The sequence below is a fragment of the Vicia villosa genome, linkage group LG1 (assembly GCF_029867415.1).
Source record: "Vicia villosa cultivar HV-30 ecotype Madison, WI linkage group LG1, Vvil1.0, whole genome shotgun sequence".
NCBI lineage: Eukaryota > Viridiplantae > Streptophyta > Magnoliopsida > Fabales > Fabaceae > Vicia > Vicia villosa.
The window spans coordinates 42,582,705-42,604,585 of record NC_081180.1 but is presented as its reverse complement, the minus strand read 5'-3'; the positions used below and the strand labels follow the sequence as shown (position 1 = coordinate 42,604,585).

Genomic DNA, 21,881 nt, shown 5'->3' with positions numbered 1-21,881 from the left:
GATTTCAGCATCAGGATTAGTCGACTGAGCAGGAATATCAAGATAACTTGGCCGCAGATTCTGAAGTCGAAAGAGAGCTTCTAGAGGATTAGTCTTCTTCAAGTCCAGAATCTCCTCTTGACTAAGAGAACTGTTGGAGTTAGTGTCATCAACAGTAGGATGTTGTTTGGACTGAGAAATGGTATTGTGCTTTGGACGAGAGGCATGGTCAGCAACTTCAACATTTTTAATTGTAGGTTGAGCTTGGTCGATGATGGTATTATTTTGGGGCTCCGTTCGACTTCGACCTGGAGTATTAGCTGAATCTGCAGTACTTCCAAAAGCATCATTCTTTTGGGGACTAAGAAGGCTGGAATTAGAAGCAGCCTCAAGAATCTTTTCAGCAACTTCGACAATTTTCTCTTGAGTATGGTCAACAGTTGATGCACTCTATTTTAGAGGAAACATATTAGAATATAATTTGTTGAAAGAAATACATTAAAAGATAGTGCTAAGTTACCTCAGGAGGAACTTGAGACGAAGAAGGGATTATTGTTGGAACTGTTTGGGGCTGGACAACCACTTTAGGAATGTTTTTAACACCCTTTCGTTTCTTTGTTGGAGTTGGAAGAGGAGGTCGTGAGAAAATTTCACTCTCTTGATTTGGTGGATATGTGGTCTCGTCTGAATCCTCAGGAACTACCAACTAAAGAAAGAATAAACAATTAATGAATAAGTATTGATAAGAGATGGAGGTTAAAAGTAGTACCTTTCTTACAGTCTTGTTTTTCTTGGTTGTGGTGGTGTTCGACGTACTGGGACGTTTCCGACCTGGTTTAGGAGCAGGGACTCCGACTTGAGTGGTAGGATCAGGCCTTGAAAGGTCTAAAATTGAAATTAGAACATTGCAAATGATAATAAAGAAAACAAAGTTAGATGTAAAATGCTTACTTATAGTAAGTTGATCCTCCAGCACGTCGAATGGAGTATTCAGTTTCTTGACAAAAGAGTCTCCATCATACAGTTGGAAGTATTCAGACCACCACTCACTAAATTCCTTAGTTGTGAAGTAAGAATTTTGGAAAGTAAAGGTGGGGTGTTCCAAAGATTGTTTATTATGGAATTTTAAGCAGTCGAGATGTTGACGAGCTGTGAATGGTCGACCAGAGTAACAGATGTCAGCATCATGGGTGTACAGGCTTTTGGGCAACATTTGGCTCAAACCAAATTGTCGAGAGACCAGATTTGGTTGATAACCCACAAACCCATAACATTTACCAGTCGATTCAATGCGATGAGAGAGGAGTGTTAGAGTCAAGAATGCAGCCCAAATGGCATTCAATTGAGCTCGAAGGGTTGGAGTGTTTCCAGGAAAAATGGCTTTAAACCAAGTTGGCCCAAAGCACCGATTTGAGAAAGGGGCCATAGAAGCTATGAATGTTTTACACTCAGAAAACAATTTCACATATTTGAGGAGGTTGGGCCTGTTAGACTCATCTTGAGGAGTTTGAAAGGCAAGTTTGATGCCTTCGACCCTCCGGTCATACATGACCTCTAGAATGGACCTAGAAACAGTGTAACCAATATGTGACTCGAAGGTAGCATTCAACCAATGTTGCAAAAGCCAGTAGGGTCCCGACAGAGATAGCTGTTTTGGGGTTTCATGAAGGCGTTTGATCCTTAAAGACGTTATACCCAAGCTATGGTAAAGATAAGCAAGTAGAAGCTTACCTAAAGAGACTTTTTGACCTTCATGAATCTGGATAGCCAGGGGTATGTAAGCTTTAGCTATTTGAACCGACCCTAGACAAAACAGGTAATATGAAAGCCAATAAGTGAGGAAGGCAACATGCTCTTCATTAGAGACTTCGTCTGTGGACTTGTCATAATGATCCTGCATGTATTTAGTGATGGTAGCGTTGGTGAAGTTGAAGTTTATTTCTGTCGGAAGAGTTGGGTCGAAGATCTCACCCAAGGGCGAAAGCCCTGTGATGGCAGCCACGTCGAAGAGAGTGGGAGTCATCATTCCACAAGGAAGTTGAAAGGTGTTGGTCGAACCTTCCCAAAAGAATAACGAGGCAAGCAGCATAGGGGGACAAACCTTATGACAAGTTCTAGACAATTGGATGGCGTCGAAGATACCCAATTCCTCCCATCTTTGTTGTTTTTTTGCTTGAACTTTGTTGAGCCAAGCCAGATACTCCTTGTTGCCAGGAGCTGGGGTCGAACGAAAAACCCTCACTGAAGGATCCATAAACTTCAGGTCGAGAGGACGTGGTTTATCAAATGCTACAAGCATCGTGGTTGGAAACGAAGGGAAGAAACCTGTGATTTGTGCTGGGTGAGAACGATGATCTGGAAGAGGCCCTGAGAAAGCCATCAACTTATCAGTAATCTGGAAAGGAATCAACATTTGATTCTGCCAGATAATGGCTTTAGCTTCTGTAAGATTGGGTTGAGGAACGAAATCCAACCCCTGCTCTTCTTCTTCACGAGATATAATGGCTCCTAAAGGGTTAGAGCATGTAGCATAGACAGTGGTGTTGGTATTCATAGTGGTGTTTGCAGCCATTGTTGTGTATTGAAGGAAAGAAGAAAACAAGTGCTTGAAGGTTAGAGAAAAAGAGTGCTCTGAAAACGCTTGGGAAGAACAGGAAAACGTGAAGAAAAGAAAAAGGGAGAAGAAGCTCAAATATATATAGGGGCTATGATGACGTCGGTGAAATCGTGTGGAAAAAGAAGTTGTTGAATCAAAGGTCACTTCAAAAACGCTTTGGAAACTGGTTTTAGAAAGTGGGGAGCAGTTATAGCCCACTACCTAGGTTTTAGGTAATAATTAGTGTCTAGAGATGCACAAAGTAATCATGGCGTTACAAGATAATAAAAGTCAAAACCTAAGAAGAAAACGAAACGCCATCTTTCTCTTTTTTAAATCTGTCGAAAGAAGTCGCTTGGGGGGCAATTTGTTACCCTAGGATTTCGACTTGCTAATAATGGTAAGTGGTCTCTAAGATATATGAGATTATTAAATAGTCTGATTAAAAGTTCTTTTAGTCAAGACTACCGTTCGACTATGAAAGACCATCACTGCCAGGGTTCAACTAAAGTTAGCAAGTCTGCCATGCATGTTCGACTAAAATAAGCAAAAACTTAGGTGTTTTGCCAAGTATAGCTTTGAAGTCGGAAGGCATTAGAAGTCAAAAGAAGCAGTTTCAGACAGTTTTTTAGCAGTTTTTCACAAGACGCGTGGAAGCCTCACAGACGAAGATGCTGCATGTCGAAGACACGTGTTGGCTAGTAATCAGTTGACCGTTAGTAGTAGTTATTTTATTTTCACTATTTAAGCAAGTTCCAGAGGAACAGTTTAGGGTCCGCATTTTCTACAAAAACACAAGTAAACTCAAATCTCTGTGCAATAATGAGTGACGAGTGCAACTTTGGAATGTATGTATGCGTACCAGTTTAATTTATGCAATCATTTTACGTTATGCATTACTTTCAGTGCACATTTACTGCTGTTTATTGCTTTCATTTACTTTAAAGTCTTGAATTTCAGTGTTTACTTTTACTTTAAAGTTATTACTGCATTTAATACAAACCAGATACACATAATAGACAAATAAAAGCAATTAGTCCTGGAATATTCTAGTTGATTCCGCAAAAGTAACCTTTAAAAAGGAAACTAGCGCTTGTTTACCAAATTTCTGGGTAAACACACACCTAAACATCTTATTTATCCTACTTAACCACCCATTCAATTGAGTTGTTAAGATCACTCAAAAGATATTCCTCCTAAACAAGAAAACTCCGCAGCTACCTAAACTCCCAAGTCCAAGTTCCTCCTAACCAGTTTCTCGTGTTACCCTCCTCTTGGGGCTTTAGCTAAGAAATACATTATAACCTCTTGAAGGTCGTGCAAATCCAATATGATCCAATCCATACACCATGCCATAATTAAGTATTTAACCCAATTTGACAACTATGCACCATTGGAGATTAGGAGAGAGACATCCCTCCACCAGAGATAGACTCTTATGAGATTCCTTTCCCCACCTATTGATGAGATTTCACCACCAAAGACCCATACCTCTCTGAAACAATATCCTTCCATAAGGTAGACTCGATATCCAAGAGTCTCCAACACCATTTGCTGAGAAGAGCCAAATTAACACACCTCATATCATTAACACTCAGTCCTCCCAAATTTGTAGCTTTACACACATCCTCATACTTGCTCAACGCAACCTTGTTCCCACCCTTGGCTCACAAACCTATTACTCCAAGAAGAAAGCCTCTTTCTTAATAATCAAATTAACCAAAGGCTCCTAAGTATCATTCCTCCTCATACTAGCACCCACCGAAAGCCCTAAATACTTAAAAAGAAAGTTTCCCGACTTTATAGTGTTGAAAGTTTTCTGGAAATTATAAAAAGCCCCCCCCCCCACATTCACCCTAAAAATACTACTCTTAGAAAAATTCACCTTGATACCCGAAGCCAACTTAAAATCTTAAAGATAAATTTAATAGTCTACAAGTTCTCCATATATGCTTTCCCCAACAGAACTGTGTTATTTGCATATTGGAGATAAGAAACCAATAACCTTGTTGGACCCAATTTGAACCTAGAAAAAAATAGTTAAAGAATTTGCCCTCTTGATAGTAGCGTTGAGGCTTGCCACCATAAAGAGAAAGATAAAATGGGCCAAATGATCTCCTTATTTAAGCCCCATATGAATATTAATTTCCTCTATTGGACATCCATTCACCAGAACAGACAACGTTCTTAAAAAACACACACCTTAATCCAAGTCATTCATTTACCACCAAACCTAAATCTCCTCAATATTGAATCTAGAAATGACTAGCTAGTTGAGTCATATGTCGTCTAAATATCCACTTTAAATATAAAATAGTACTACTTCGAGACCTTGACAAGATTAACCACCTCATTTAGAGCCCTCACCCCATCCATCAACCACCATCCTTTAATAAAAACACGTTGCTCTGGAGCAATTAACTTTTCTATCACATTTGCCATCCTAACAACAGAACATTGACTACCAACTTATACAAATACACCATAAAAAATAGGTTTGAAATTGGCCAACTCAATGGGGGATTCCACCTTCGAAATTAAAACAACAAAGAAAGAAGAGAGGCTCCTAAGAAGAACCTCATTTCAAAAAATCGATTAAGCATCTAATATACCTCAACTTTGACAAGTTCCCAAAACTTATAAAACTCAAAATTAGATCAATCTGACTCATGACTCATGAATCTTACTCCCATCCAACCCTGCCACCGCCAAATCAACCTCCAAATAATTAAACCTGATAGAAAGAGAGTTTGTTTCCTCTTCAGAGAGAATTAAGAAAGAGATCCCGTTTAGATAGGGTCCGAAATCAACTCTTTCTAGAAAGTGTTTCGTAAAGAACTTAGTAATGTTCGTCCGAACTAATAGACTATTCTTTCGACTCATATGTTAAGAGTTATGATTTGTAATTTGTAAATTTAAAAATACTTTTTACAGTAAAATCTATCACCAACTCACATTTACATAAGTGTTATGAATAAAGATTAAAGTGGATGTCCATCCTTATTCTTCTTTTTCATCTTCCTATTCCCCATTAATATATGTGACTTTCCATCTCATTTGGATCCTATAAATAAGACCCACATTGTGATGTAAAAGATACTTTTGGAAGAAGATAATACAATATTAGTTTCTCCAAAAAAAAAAAAAAAAAAAAAATCTAGTGAAGGAAAAAGAGTACAATATCCTTTGAAAGTGAACTGCCTCGTTAAAAACCTTACCAGGAAAACCCAGTGGGACAAAACCATGGTGAAGGGAAAAAGAGTGCATAAAATATTTATTTCTCCCCCTCATGCATACATTTATATGTGAGACGATATTCTTTATAGTAGTGGCTAAAAATTTCTTCTTCAAAGTGACTTCATGTAGTGCTAATAGATATGCAGGATTTGATGAAGTTGTTGTCATGATTTGTTTCATAGATCTCCATGAAATTGTTGTACCATCACATGTAAACAAATAACCTCTTTCGGATCTACTATTGTGAGAATCTGACAAGTAGCCAGCATCCCGAAGATAACAGAGTATATGTTTTCCTCCGTTCAAATGTCTTCGTGTAGGCGAATAATTATATCTTGGTAATAGATTGACCAGATATGATATATCGAGACGTCTATAATTAGCAAGGTATATTAGTGCTCCAATTGCACTAAGATATGATACTTCATGACCAAGTAATTTTTGTAATCATTTTCTTGAGGCCTGAAAGGATCTTTCTCTACATCCAATGATATAACAATCATTGGAGTAGGAAACATGTGACATTTGTCCATATAGAAACATTTCAACACTTTTCTATATAGCCTTCTTGATGTACAAATATTCTTTTGTCCACATGCTCAATTTGCAAACTTAGACATATTTTATCTTTTCTAGGTCCTTCATCTCAAACTCTTTATTTAAGCAATTTATTGATTTTGGAAGCTCTTCAGGAGTTCCAATAATACTTATGTCATCCACATAGACAATTATTATTGCAAATATTTTTCCACATCATTTTATGAAAATACAAGTACAAATTGAATTATTTGTATATTCATCCTTTAGTAAATATTCACTGAGGCGATTATACCACATGCGTCCGAATTCTTTTAGTCCATAGAGAAACTTGTTCAATTTGATGTAGTAGTTTTCTCGAGATCAACAATTATGTGCCTCTGGTGTATTGAACCCTTCAGGGAGTTTCATGTAAATGTCACTATTAAGTGAACCATATAAATAAGATGTCATAATATTCACCATGTTCAAATTAAGCCTTTCATGTGCTACAAGGCTAATTAAATATCAAAAATCGATTGAATCCATTACAGGTGGATATGTTTTTATCAAAATCAATCTTAGGTATTTGTGAAAATCATTGAGCAATAAATCAAACTTTAACGAGGCAGTTCACTTTCAAAGGATATTGTACTCTTTTTCCTTCACTAGATTTTTTCCCACTGGGTTTTTCTAGTAAGGTTTTAACGAGGCATATCCTCAATGGACATCCAAGGGGGAGTGTTATGAATAAAGATTAAAGTGGATGTCCATCCTTATTCTTCTTTTTCATCTTCCTATTCCCCATTAATATATGTGACTTTCCATCTCATTTGGATCCTATAAATAAGACCCACATTGTGATGTAAAAGATACTTTTGGAAGAAGATAATACAATATTAGTTTCTCCATTCTCTTCTTCTCTTTGATCTCTCTATTGTTTTAGTTAATTTTATAACAATAAGTATATTAAAATAAAAATCACTTTAACTTCAACTTATATAATTAAGGTTGTAATTTATTTTTTATATTTATAGGACTTATTACTAATATTTTTCTCCATCGTTTCGGAAGGAGAACTTCATGTGTCATACCTTAACAAAAACTAATTGATAAGCCGACTTGTTACTAAATGCAGCCCCGGCCCAAGATATAGGCAAGCCAGACAATTGCCTAAGGCCTCATACTCAATGTATCATTAATGCTTCAAATTACTGTTAGAGTATATTTACCTTCTTTTTCTATACAATAGCAATAAATATTATTACTTCACATACCCATTAGTTTCACTCTCTGACTTTTACATAGCAATAAATATTAGTACCAGTAGCAATATATCATTACATTCTTATTCTATAATTTCATTTCCATGTAGTTATTATTCATTTCATCTCATTTTGTAATTTTTTTTTACTATTACTCATTCACTCTTAAGAGTATATTATTACATTTATTATTACATTTATAAAAATAATACAAGTAAAATTAATGCACTAGTTGATATTTTTTATTATACAAAGAGATTTGATTTTTCTAAATGTAATTTATATATTAAGAGTACTGTTATTAATTCTTGTGTTTGTCAAAAAAAAAAAACTTTTTTAAAAAGAGGTTATTAAAATTTATTTTAATATTAAAAATGATACAATAAAAATTAAATATATTGATTTTATTTTTAATTAAAAATGTATTAATTAAACTTAATTGATTATAACAATTTAATAAATAATTTTATTTTTGTAAAGTAAAATTTTAATTAAAAATATAATTATCGAGAAAAAAAATTATTTCAAAATTCGCGTGTTGGGCCGGCTCTGACTAAATGTCATACACTTTTCTTTAGTTTTTGTTTTCACTAATTCTATTCTTCAGACTTTGAAACTTCTTTTACAAGACGAACTAAAAAAATGCCAGTTCACCTTATTAGATTTCGTAATTTAATTCCTTTTTCACAGTTAAAAATTAAAATAAAAAAGAAATATTTTTAGTCAAAATAAAAAAGAGCGAAACTCATTCGTGTGGGCCAAGCATGGTTCCTTTAAATGTCTGTCGTTTCTCAGACATGCAATGTCGCACACCACGCGCCTCACTCACAGACGTATCATCAACACCTCTTCCCATTGGTCTTCACTAGCGCGTACACTTCAACACCTACACAAACGAGTGTCAAAAATCTCTATCTTTTTGAACTCTCCCTGACCAACGGCTTCTTCACACTGCACCAACACTTTTAATCACAACTTTCGAAAAATGTCTTTTTTTTCACTCTCTCATAAAAAAAACACATAAAATAATAGAGTAAAACCAAAGCATTCATTTTCATTTTTATATTCAAGCTTCAAATTATTACCATTATTTTTAGTTCAAACTTCAAGCTTCAAATCTTGGTACCTTTTTGGTCTACACTCTCATTACACTCACTCCTCCACTCACTACAAAAAATCATCACTTCAACTTCAACATTCTCTCTCTTTGAATGCTGCTACTGAAACTATGAAAATCACCATTCTAGCTTCTTCATTCTTTGTGATCTTTGCAACATTTTTCAACCCTTCTTCTCTTGCTCTCACTCAAGATGGTAACAACTATGAAACCCCTAACCCTCTTTTATGTTGTGCTATTCTATTTTTGGTATGAAATAATATTTGTGTTTAGTACTTTTCAACCCATTTTAGGATTTTGGGTTAAGATTTAAACTTTAAGTGATTTCTTTTCTTTCAATCTGTTAGGTCAAACATTGTTGGAGATTAAAAGTACTTGGAATGATACTAAGAATGTTCTTAGCAACTGGCAAGATTTTGATGAGTCTCCTTGTGCTTGGACTGGAATCTCATGTCATCCTGATGATGAACAAAGAGTTCGTTCAATGTATGGAACTGTTTCCAACCATGTTCTTCATTTGTTGTCTATTAGTTTTTTTTTTTTCTGAGCTGAATATGATACTTTGTTTGTCTTGTGTTGTTCAGAAACTTACCGTATATGCAGCTTGAAGGGATCATATCTCCCAGTATTGGTAAACTTAGTAGATTGCAGAGATTGTAAGTAGAAAATGTTCTTCTTTCCTATAATTGTGCTTTTACTATTTTAGATTCTTGTCATTCTTATTCTGTTTGTTGTTTGAGGAATCAGAGCACTTCATCAGAATGGTTTACATGGAATCATTCCTACTGAAATTACCAATTGTACTGAGCTTAGAGCCTTGTAAGTGAAATTAATAGTTCACTATTTTGCTGTAATTTTTCCATGATTTTTTCCTAATACAATCATGAATGATTCATTTGACTCTATTGAAAGGTACTTGAGGGCTAATTATTTCCAAGGAGGCTTACCATCAGGCATTGGAAATCTTTCATTTTTGAATATAATGTAAGTTCAACTGAATGGTCTTTTGTTTCTCAAGGGCTTTTTTTCATTTTCATTTATGATTTTGATGTAATCTTTCAATGTAGGGATGTTTCAAGCAATTCATTGAAAGGAGCTATACCTTCCTCGATCGGCCGTCTCTCACATTTGCAAGTTTTGTAAGTCAATTTAGCATGACGATACTTGGAACATTGATTTTCGGTTATGCTGATCTTCCTTTTTTGTGTTAGGAACCTGTCCACCAATTTCTTTTCTGGTGAAATCCCCGACATTGGAGTACTAAGCACGTTCCAGAAGAACTCGTGTGTACTCTTGCCTTATAAAGTCTCGTGGTTTGGTTGATGCATTGTAGCTCTTAGGCCTAATAGGATTTGAAATTTTATGGAATTTTGTAATATGAACAGGTTTATTGGAAATTTAGATCTTTGCGGAAGGCAAATCCAAAAGCCATGTCGAACATCACTTGGTTTCCCTGTCGTGATACCACATGATGCTGTAAGCGATGAAGCTTCAGTCCCTACGAAAAGATCTTCTTCACATTACTTAAAGGCTGTGCTAATCGGGGCAGTGGCAACCTTGGGCCTTGCACTTATCATAGCCCTTTCATTACTTTGGATTCGTTCATCGTCGAAGAAGGAAAGAGCTGTTAGGAAATACACAGAAGTCAAGAAGCAAGTTGATCCAACAGCAAGTAAGGGCAATGCATTAAATTATTACAAACTCCCCTTAATAGCGGAAAAAGAAAAAAGAATCTCTTCTTATTTATAAATTCTAACCTATTACTTTAACAGGTGCTAAACTAATTACGTTCCATGGTGATATGCCATACACATCATCTGAAATTATAGAAAAGCTGGAGTCTCTCGACGAAGAGGATATAGTAGGGTCAGGAGGATTTGGTACTGTTTACCGAATGGTGATGAATGACTGTGGCACATTTGCTGTTAAGAGAATTGACCGAAGCCGTGAAGGGTCTGATCAAGTGTTTGAAAGGGAACTCGAGATCTTAGGGAGCATCAAACACATAAATTTAGTAAACCTTCGCGGTTACTGCAGACTCCCTTCTTCAAGGCTCCTTATCTATGATTATCTGGCCTTAGGCAGCTTAGATGATCTCTTGCATGGTATACTAAACAATTTTGCTTATATTTAAATAACAACTCTTCCTTTAGTTGTGCAATTCTCTGAACTTTTCGACTATCCCATTTTCCTCAGAAAATGTTGAACGACAACCCTTGAACTGGAATGATCGTCTAAAGATAACCCTTGGTTCTGCTCGGGGTTTGGCATACTTGCACCATGAATGCTCCCCAAAAATTGTGCACCGTGACATAAAATCTAGCAACATCCTTCTTAATGAAAACATGGAGCCTCACATCTCTGATTTCGGTCTTGCAAAGCTCTTAGTCGATGAAGATGCGCATGTTACCACAGTGGTTGCTGGCACATTTGGCTACTTGGCACCAGGTACACATTCATTAATTTACAACCATCATTGTTTTGGTTGATAGATTCTTAACTCATGATTCAATGAAGTGGATTTTGAATATATCTATGTAATAACCTCAATGATTTATAGTATATTATTTATATATCAATCAGAGTATCTTCAAAGTGGGAGAGCAACTGAGAAGTCAGATGTATATAGCTTCGGAGTTCTATTACTCGAACTTGTAACCGGAAAGAGGCCTACGGATCCTTCCTTTGTAAAGAGAGGCTTAAATGTTGTTGGTTGGGTAAGCTTTTTAACTCATTCAATGCATATCCATAGCAACAGTATGAAAGCTTTCATGCATAGTAATGTATTGAAGTTTTGAATATTTTTGTAGATGAATACGTTATTGAAAGAAAACAGATTGGAAGACGTGGTAGACAGAAGATGCACTGATGCAGATGCTGAGACTCTTGAAGTAATTTTGGAGCTAGCAGCAAGATGCACCGATTCAAATGCTGATGACCGTCCTTCGATGAACCAAGTATTGCAGTTGCTGGAGCAAGAGGTTATGACCCCTTGTCCAAGCGAGTTTTACGAGTCTCATTCGGATCACTGATAACGTTGATTTATCAAGAGCTTTTTTCCTGGTGTTTCTTCCCCCTAATCATGGTTTGTAGAAAAGTTTTGTGCCAAATGTATAACAAGTATCAACCATTTGTGAATAGATTTGTCATTTTTCTCGTTGTCACCTTCTGCTGATGCTTGTGGTGCCAAAAGAAGGGACAAAGGGGACTTGACTGTAGTTTTTGTATTTGGAATGTTATCCATTCTTGGCATCTTGCTATAGGAAGGAAATGTCATCATTTTCTGATTCACATTTCATTATGTTTTTTCTGTCTCTAGTTTATTTTTATTGGTTACAACACCAGAAACAATTTTTGTGAAGCATTATGATCAAAATACTGATTGTGAAGAATTATCATGTTAATAAAAAAAAGAAATCGATGTAATACAATTGTTTTACTAAGAAAAGATACGTTCATTTAAATTGATTGAATCTATTGAAAATAATGCAAATTCAATTTCGTTCAGATCTAAATCAATGTAATACAAAGTATCTTTGGATTGCAAAAAACTGAATCATGTAATACAAGTATCTTTGGAGCAGAATGTCTCGTCTATATTTGTCTTTGGATTGCAAAATGTCTCGTCTATATAGGTCATTGGTGAACATGGCTTTTTAAATCGATTGATTACAGATTTGCGGAAGGCAGGCTGTTTTTTCAAATGAACTGAGGTGTCAATCCTACCCCTCTACTAGAAGAAATTTAATTGAAGTCAAAGTAAAACTATATTGTACCTAATGGGTACCTAATGAGTATATGTCCAATGGAAAAGTGTCTGTCCTTTTCCTTTACGATTGCATCTTTTATATAATGATCTTAGACTTCCTCTATATCTAAAATCCATAAAGATCATTTAAAAAGATTGTCTCCTCTTGATAAATCTTAATGATGTCTGAATATCAAACTTAATTGTTTCACTCTCAGCCATAATGTCCATATTTGGCTCATAAATATATTGTATCCTGTTCCTTAATTTGAATAACCTCTCTATGTTGGTTTTGGACAGACCTGATCGACTTGATCTATTAGCTGGCCTAGGTCGGTCATGCCCTGTTGGACATATTAGAAATTTGGAGGAGCTCTTCCGAATTTGGGTTTATATTTGTCCCAAATTACAGAACTTGTACACAGTCCCTTAAGCATAAGCTTTGTAAGGGCAAAATGCGGTAAGAGGGAGACCAGATTGCGCCTAGTCTCTTCATGAATGTTTTCTATCCGTGATGGCGAGATGTCCATTCTTTTGTAAGGGTAGGATGCCCGCTCTTTTTGCAAGGGCGAGATACCCACTCTTTTGTAAGGGCGAGATGCCCACATTTTTGCAAGGGCAAAATCCCCACTTCTTTGTAAGGACAAGACACCCATTCTTTCGTAAGGGTGACCCGAAGTTACGATTAATCTTGTTGAGGTTATTTTCCTATCTCTCGACCTCCTTACTTTCTCAAGTGACTTAATTTTGGTTAGCCCTAATTATTACCGAGGGCCTTGGGACTCACATAGAAGTCAGGTTATCATTAACATCTACATCCCTAGACTGTTAGCATTAAGTGTAATCACTCTCTTGTCTGCCACTTATGTCTTTAAGTACGCAACATCCCTTCCTATTAAAATCAGATTAATCTCTACTCCTGCACAAAATCATTACAAGTTCTCTGTTTAACTCTCTTTCTCTTTCTCTATTGCTAGCAATCTAAAGTATTATCTTATCCTTTGTACCATTTCTATCCCTTTCTTAATTATGATTTTTATTCGGGATTCTGGCGCGTTCGAGGTGGATATAGAACCCCAAATCGATTTGGAGAAAGATGAGTTGTGGAGTCGATGCTTGAAAGCTTCGAAATATAGAACATAAGGAATGAGTTGAAAATTTGTGGGAGAGGGAGATGTTTCATTTTTCTAATAGTTTGTCTAACGATAGTGACAATGATTTGGTGTCTTCTTGCTCAAGTTCTGTCGCATTCATCATAGAACCCTCATATTCTTCTTAAAGCTTCTTTTGTGAGAAATTTCCGAGTTTGAATTCCATTTGTCTCAAAGATGACACGATGAAGGCTTTTCGGGTGGGCATAAAGTTGTCTAACACGGACAACGAGGCTGATGTAATCTTGTCCCACTATCTTCGAGGCGAAAGGATTTGCATGCGGCGGCCTCCTAGAGTGGAGAGCGAGTATTTTTCACTTTTACACTAGAGTTTATGAAGACTTTGGGGTCATGATTCTCTCCACTCTCTTTGAATCCGATATGGTTAACAAGTAACTTCAAGTACGAGAAAGAGGAGGAGGGGGATTGAATTGTGACATTCAAGAAACGTAATTAATTTCATTTTAATTTCTTAAAACGACAAGTTGTGTTAGTATAATTAAAAAACACATAACATAATAACAGAAAATGATTAAAAAATAGAAATATAGTATATTTTAAAAGTAAATAACCGAAAATAAATAAAAAGTTTAGAGAAATTATGTCAAAATTTATAGAGATTCAGCGGATCTCTTAACCTAGTAACTCCTGAAGAAAAATTTCTTAGAGTTTGCAAGTAGGAAATTTCTTCACCCACCTCCTAACCTTCTTGGCCACCTCTGGTGAATTTACCACAATACCCCTAGTTTCGGAAGTTCATTTATGAAAACGTACTTTTTTTGAAAAAAAAGGTGTTTTCGGAAATGTATCTCCGAAAAAGTGTTTTTTTAATATAAAATATTGACTTCGGAGATGCATCTCCGAAATAAAGTTATTTTTCAGAAAATGTGGTGTTTTCGGAAGTTCATCTCCGAATTCACCCCCCTTGGAGGAATTCGGAAATGTACTTCCGAAATATTGTCTGGACAGAAGAAAGATGAAAAACAAGAACGATTCGCTTTATTTAATCGGGTGAAGATTACATCGATCACATTACATAAGATTAAAGTTACATATTGTTAAAGACGGGTAGGTGGGGATGAGTCAACATTTTGATAACGTCATCCGCCGATCTTTGAAGTTTCGCGTCCAACTCGATCGGGCCCTTCGAAGAAAATCTGTCGAACGTTGTCCACATAACCGCTAAATCTTCGTCGTTCTTGATCTCAAAAGGTGTGAATTCAATGGCTCCCTCGTCGTTAAGCGATGGCGAGCGGTACTCGAGCTTGACAACCTTTCGATTCTCGGGATAGCGCAAAAGCGTGTTGAGCGACGTTATCAACTCCGCAAACGGCGTGTCGCGCGAGAAACGAAATTGGAACGGCATCGGGTAGCCGGTGGTGAAGTAGACGAATGCTAGATGGGGGTAGGTTTGTGTCATTTGTGTTTCTAGGTGTGAAGAGGATGAAGAAGAGTGTGTTGTATTTATAGACTTATTGGAGCAATGATGGCCCAACAAACCTTATCCTGCCTCAGGAGACATTTCGGAAATGAACTTCCGAAAATAGGAGGCAGACAAGCATATTTCGGAAGTTCATTTCCGAATTATGCAGAAACAGACATAAATTTTGCATTTTGTTGATTGCTCAGTGTGTTGTGTAAATTGGACAAATGGAATTCAAAATAGACTTAAATTACACCATGATGACATAAAACATACTTATGGAAGGCATGATTATGAATTCCACAAATTACGGTTAACCGCCACAAATCATCAACCCTCTGAGTAGCACACAACTTAAAAGGACACCCGCACTTTCTCGATCCCGTGTCGTCGTGTTTTAGCACCCGGTTTGAGTGTACATAACTCCCACCTCGTTCGCAATTCAAAACAACAAAAGCTTTCCTCCTACTATTTCTGTTGTCCGACCTTAAAATAACAATTCCAAATCCAAGTTTACTAGCTTCGTTCCGAACCCACTCAATCAATTGTTCGCGACTACCGAAGCTCCGATCATTTGTAAATTCTTGCCGAACATCAACCGCATTGATCATAAGATTAACGTCGATAACCAGATCGTTATTAACGTTGACAATTGCCGGAACTACTGCGTCATTGTCTTGCACATTGTTGTCCGGATGCACCATACCTAACAAATGAAAAAATTAGCAAAAGTTGGCCAAAACAGTTTTTTTTTTAACTGCCAGGGCATATTTCGGAAGTTCATTTCCGAAATTTGTTAGGTAATATATTTCGGAAATGAACTTCCGAACCATATCAGTTTCAGCATAAATTTGTTGAATCAATGTAGTGAAATAGGGGATGAAATGAGAGATGTTTACCTGAAATTGTAGCTTTCTATGCTCCCTTTAACGTGATCAACGGTTTGAAACTTGATTTTAGGACGAAAAATGGATGGAGATTGATTGGGTTTTGGAGAGGGTTTGGGGAAGTTTTGGAGAAAAATGATTAAATAGTGAAGGAGGAAAATTTGTATATGCAGCAATATTTTCGGAAATGAACTTCCGAAAATATGCACGGTTTTTGAATTTTTTTGACTTCGGAAATGCATCTCCGAAAACACCACTTTTTTGGTGTTTTCGGAGATGCGTTTCCGAAGTAAAAAAAATTAAAAAAAAAATAACTTCGGAGATGCATCTCCGAAGCAGGGGAAGTTTTGAGTTTTCGCTGGGGGTGACCCCATAGAGAGGTGGGTGAAGAAAAAACCTTGTAAGTAACATTAAAGAATCTGTTTCCATTACTAGTACTAAGAGTCATGTACAAGATAAACTAGTTTATTCTATTTTATTTTTAATTTTTTCATATTCCAATTAGTTCTTTTACAATAAATGTAATTTTTTTAAAAAAATTGTCAATTTTCATTTTATATAGAATAGAATTAACTACGTTTTAAGTGTATTGTTTAATTAATATTCATTTTTTTTATGTATAATTAATATTAACATTACTTTCAAATCGATATATACACAATTTTAATTAAAAAAAATTAATATGACATGGCAATTGTAAGGATTTTGATTGGATGTATGTGTAAAGTTTGTTTACACTGTCAGTGCACTACCTTTAAACTCTTTTAATAAAGAGAAAAAGGGATATGCACTGACAGTGTAAAATATTTTTACACTGTCAACCAATCACAACCATGTATCCAATTAAAACACAATTTTAATTAAAAAAAATTAATATGACATGACAATTGTAAGGATTTTGATTGGATGTATGTGTAAAGTTTGTTTACACTGTCAGTGCACTACCTTTAAACTCTTTTAATAAAGAGAAAAAGGATATGCACTGACAGTGTAAAATATTTTTACACTGTCAACCAATCACAACCATGTATCCAATTAAAACACAATTTTAATTAAAAAAAATTAATATGACATGACAATTGTAAGGATTTTGATTGGATGTATGTGTAAAGTTTGTTTACACTGTCAGTGCACTACCTTTAAACTCTTTTAATAAAGAGAAAAAGGGATATACACTGACAGTGTAAAATATTTTTACACTGTCAACCAATCACAACCATGTATCCAATTAAAACACAATTTTAATTAAAAAAAATTGATATGACATGACAATTGTAAGAATTTTGATTGGATGTATGTGTAAAGTTTGTTTACACTGTCAGTGCACTACCTTTAAACTCTTTTAATAAAGAGAAAAAGGGATATACACTGGCAGTGTAAAATATTTTTACACTGTCAACCAATCACAACCATGTATCCAATTAAAACACAATTTTAATTAAAAAAAATTAATATGACATGACAATTGTAAGAATTTTGATTGGATGTATGTGTAAAGTTTGTTTACACTGTCAGTGCACTACCTTTAAACTCTTTAATAAAAATGGTTTTCATAAAATCGAAAACGAAGGGAGGGAATATAAGTAAAGGAAATAGAAAAAGTGGGTGGTGGTAGGTGACTTTTGGGGTTTTTGAAAGGCTAATTTTTGAGTCCAAACATTCTCCCAATGGTCATGTCTTTTCCAGTTAATCTTGCGACCCTGTGATGTCATCACTCATAACTAGTGTATAGTATTAGGGAGAGATTAGAGAGGGATTTCTGAGTTTGAGTTTTGAGATGAACAGTCAAATGCTCCAAATGTCATCTGGAATTGTTTGCGGCGGTAGTACCAGATTTATGGTACCATTATCATTACCCACGGCTTTTAACAGCTTCGTCATTACACAGAACAAGAAGAACAAGGGTTTGGTCTTCGATTATTGGGGTCTTAGTAGTAGGAGTGGTATTAAACGAAGAAGAAATGTGATTATTAAGGCATCGAGCGACGTCGTTTCACCATCTATCTGGGAGAATTGGAAACCTCCCAAATCTACTTCCACTCCTTCCTTCAGCGATATTCTATGGCCTTCTGCAGGTTCCTTTCCACCTTTCCTTCCTTTCTTTTCTCTTTTTCTATTACTTTTATTATACTATGCAATAGGCGTATAAAAAATTGCACCTATATGTCACTTTTTTTTTTTTTAAGAGAAGGAAATCTAGCTTTGCTATATGGATTTAGTTTATATAACAATTGTAGATGCATTTTCCTTAAATGCTCTACGGATGGTTCATTTAGCTGTTCATGAGTTTTCTAATCCATAGTTTTTCAAAATTTGTAAATAACATTTACCAACAACAAACAACAATCAAGCCTTATTCTGTTAAGAAGAGTGGATTACATGAATTATAATGTTTTTTTCAACACCATTTTTCTATAAAAATAGTTAATATTAAATTGTTTCTTAATAACTTCTCTTATACTTTTTCTAAGTTTTCCTTTACCTCTAGTTGTGTGACTTTTTTTTTAAACGATCTACTCTCTTTATCTCATAATAATTTACGGGTCTTCTCTCACATGCTCAAACCACCTAAATATATTTTCTACCATCTTTTTTACTATGGGTGCTACTCCAAAACTCTCTCTAATATTGTCATTTCTAATCTTATCTTATTTAGTCTTACCACACATTCAATGTAACATTCTCATTTCTGCTACACTTTATTCTCATATTGATTCTTAACCTCTCAACATTTGTCTCGTACATCGCTGGTATTACCGCAGTCCGATAAGATTTTCCCTTCAGCTTGGACCGTACCTTTGTGTCACATAAAACCCTTGAAACCCTCCTCCATTTCAGCCACCTAGCTTGAATACGATGATTTACACCCCTTTCTTTTTTTCCATCGTTTTGTGTACTTAAACCACCTGATTTGTGGTATAATATAATCTCCAACTTTTACCTCTAGATTAGAAACACTTTTTTCTTTTGCAGAACTTACATTCCATATACTCCGTCTTACTTTTGCTTAGGTGAAAGTCATGCATTTCAAACACTTGTCTCCAAGTCTCTAACTTCTCATTAAAATCCTTCTTTGACTCTCCAAGTAAGACTATTGCATCTGCAGAAAGCATGCATTTTGATAATAGCTATTGGATGTGTTCAGTGAGTACATCTAAAATTAAAATAAAAAGGTAAGGGTTTAGGGTTGAACCTTGAAGTACTACCAATGGACACGACACCGACAATAACACGTCGATACTGATAATAATTTGAAAAAAATATAAAATGTTGAACTCAATCACAAGTGTTAGTGTCGGTGCTTGAAATACGTACAGGTGTCGTTATAATAGGAAAATAATAGCTCCGGTCAAAGGAAATTTTTTGTGGGCACTTCTTTCACATAAAGTGCTTCTTTTCCAATTAGCTCCGGTCAAAAGAAATTTTCTGTAGGAACTTCTTTCTCAGAAAGTGCTTCCGTGCCAATAGACTTAACTTAGTGGTGTTATAAACATGAAACACTTGTGAAATATCAAATTGTCAAAGTTCTAATATGTTTTGATTGAATCTAACACTCTCCCAACTTTTGTGAACCTTTATGAATAAAAGTTTGACCGTCTTGTATTCGGCTGTTTCGTACTCTCATCTATGTTCAAGTGTTTGTCATTCTCGGCTAACATTCTACTTAAAACCAATACTATAGCAACATGACAATTGACTCCACGATTAAATATTATTAACCCCTACTATTTTTTTACCCTATCATTACAACATTGATATGCTCTTGACAAATTGTTCAAATTGGCATTGTTTTATTTTATCAGTTATTGTTGAAGAGTAAATGAATCTGATGAAATTAAATGTTTTCTTCTTTTTGTGTGTTTTATAAAATCATCAGGGGCATTTGTAGCAGTGGCCGTATTGGGAAAACTGGATCAGCTATTGACACCAAAAGGACTCTCAATCACAGTTGCACCATTAGGAGCAGTTTCTGCACTCTTATTTGCCTCACCTTCAGCCCCTTCTGCACGGGTACGTCTATTACTACTATCTCCTTTTCGATTTTAATTCATATAAACCGTGAGTGTAAAACAATTTTACACTATCATTCAATCATATACTCCCTCATTGAAAGAGTTTCTAAGTAAATTATGATTATTATGCAGAAGTACAGTATGTTGATGGCTCAAATAGGTTGTGCAGCCATAGGTGTTCTGGCATTTACAATATTTGGACCTGGATTGCTTGCCAAGAGTGCTAGTGTTGCAGCTTGTGTTGCCTACATGATTTACACCGACTCGGTTCATCCCCCAGGTATTTTTCCTTCTACGTGGTTTGAAACTAGTATCTATTTTAAGCATTATTATTAAGCCGTCAAATTTTGCTATATCTACAGCCGTAAGCATGCCGTTGCTTTTCATTGATGGTGTTAAGTTGCAACCCTTGAGTTTCTGGTATGTTTTGTATCCTGGGGCAGCTGGATGCATTCTACTCTGTTTGATTGTAAGAATATATCTAACTATTAATCTATTTTTACTATCAAATCAACTGGACGCACTTCTGGTTCATGGTTCAGTTGGCTGATTTTGGAACATTGCACTTGTCATAGTTTTTTTTCTGTCTGAAAAGTGTTTAACCGGTTCATCTTTACTAGCATACTTAGTCTATAGCATCCATGTCTATCTCCTTCCCAAAATGAGCTCCTCCTTGTCAGTTTTCTAATTGGTTGATCTGATTTTTGTTTGTTCAGCAAGAGCTGGTTCTATACATGAAGAAAAATTTCAAGTTCTGACCCTGCTGTGCTTTGCATAACCGTGAGTGATTACTACATCTCCCCGTTGGTAGCCAGGGACCATTGTTCTGCTATACGTTCCAAATTCCGATTTGATTTAATCGAGGTCTCAGGAGAGCATTCTTAGATCAATATTCAGAACTGTAAGTAGTGAGCATTCTCCAACTAAAAATAAACATTGTTCTAGATGTCTCTTCTAGAAGCAAGGCTCTAATGAAAATTATGTGGATGGTTCAAATTTGCAGTATGCAAGTTGGAATGTTGTACATTTGAATGAGTTCATTGTGTGTACTGGGTCTTGTCTGATAATTATTTGACAGTAAAACTTTTAATTCTAAAATTGCTTATGAATGGTTCCTCTGGTAACAAAGCTGAGCAAAATAATGACATCTAGAGGAACGCTTATAATATGAACCATCCACATAATATCCGAATAAAGAAACGCTTATAATATTTTATTTATTCACCTTTAAATAATAAAATTTTATCAATTAAATTAATATAATTTAAAAAAAAAAACATTAAGGGCTAGTAACATACAGTCTTTTTGATGATAATGACATGGACGATTCAAATCAAAACCTCAATGTTTTGTACTGATCATGATCGAGCCACAAGTATCTTAGCAACATTATTGGCCACACATGTCTTTGCTAAAGAACTGCACACATGTTACGTTTGCAAAACATATGGTTAACTATGACATTTCAATCTATCAAGAACATTAACAATGAAAGGAGCATAACGATGGAATAATTCAATTGGTTTGTGAATCATGTCGAAAATGGTTTAAAAATCCGTATAACAAGTTCCTTTATGTGCTCCATAGTCCTTGATCAATTTTCAATCAAGCAAGAGGGCCATCAACTCTGTATGTATAATTTTAGTTTTCCCCAAAAATAATCCACCATGCTTCATAGGTTGGGTAATTTTATCCCAACTGACCATATTATATTTCCATATGAACTTTTTTTACCATTCAACTTATCTGATTGAACATAATATCTAAATACCAAGTATTTTTAAGCAATAAATGGGATTGGTAGTCATAACAAATGAAGCCAGCGTGATTATGCATGGTCAATTCAATAATTTGTTCTTCTAAGATGTCAAACTCTTAGACTAAACTCTTAGGCTATGTACAATGGTTTCCATATTCAACATATTCTTTTTTCACTTTTTATTCTTCAC

At 35.4% G+C, this 21,881-nt stretch overlaps 2 protein-coding genes across 2 annotated transcripts; both read left to right on the top strand.

Annotated features, from left to right (window-relative positions):
• The first annotated feature begins 8,669 nt into the window (after positions 1 to 8,669).
• On the top strand, positions 8,670 to 12,102 carry LOC131604998 (LRR receptor-like serine/threonine-protein kinase FEI 1). Its single transcript, XM_058877408.1, has 12 exons — positions 8,670 to 8,906; positions 9,058 to 9,196; positions 9,295 to 9,366; positions 9,458 to 9,529; positions 9,623 to 9,694; positions 9,778 to 9,849; positions 9,922 to 9,993; positions 10,096 to 10,382; positions 10,483 to 10,815; positions 10,907 to 11,158; positions 11,294 to 11,427; positions 11,521 to 12,102. The coding sequence occupies exons 1-12, from the start codon at positions 8,822 to 8,824 to the stop codon at positions 11,740 to 11,742; spliced, it is 1,812 nt and encodes a 603-aa protein (XP_058733391.1). The 5' UTR covers positions 8,670 to 8,821; the 3' UTR covers positions 11,743 to 12,102.
• Positions 12,103 to 17,515: 5,413 nt separating this feature from the next.
• On the top strand, positions 17,516 to 21,041 carry LOC131635607 (uncharacterized). The gene is made up of 5 exons (XM_058906242.1): positions 17,516 to 17,994; positions 19,797 to 19,930; positions 20,065 to 20,212; positions 20,295 to 20,401; positions 20,649 to 21,041. Exons 1-5 carry the CDS (start codon positions 17,697 to 17,699, stop codon positions 20,688 to 20,690), a joined length of 729 nt encoding a protein of 242 aa, XP_058762225.1. The 5' UTR covers positions 17,516 to 17,696; the 3' UTR covers positions 20,691 to 21,041.
• The last annotated feature ends 840 nt before the right edge of the window (positions 21,042 to 21,881 follow it).

Excerpts from the sequence above, each read along its gene's own strand:
- LOC131635607 (XM_058906242.1), top strand. The coding sequence starts at position 17,697 with ATGAACAGTCAAATGCTCCAAATGTCATCTGGAATTGTTTGCGGCGGT. Across the intron at positions 17,995-19,796 it reads TATTCTATGGCCTTCTGCAG|GGGCATTTGTAGCAGTGGCC; the intron begins GTTCCTTTCCAC and ends TAAAATCATCAG. Across the intron at positions 19,931-20,064 it reads CTTCAGCCCCTTCTGCACGG|AAGTACAGTATGTTGATGGC; the intron begins GTACGTCTATTA and ends ATTATTATGCAG.
- LOC131604998 (XM_058877408.1), top strand. The coding sequence starts at position 8,822 with ATGAAAATCACCATTCTAGCTTCTTCATTCTTTGTGATCTTTGCAACA. Across the intron at positions 9,197-9,294 it reads GAACAAAGAGTTCGTTCAAT|AAACTTACCGTATATGCAGC; the intron begins GTATGGAACTGT and ends TGTGTTGTTCAG. Across the intron at positions 10,816-10,906 it reads CTTAGATGATCTCTTGCATG|AAAATGTTGAACGACAACCC; the intron begins GTATACTAAACA and ends CATTTTCCTCAG.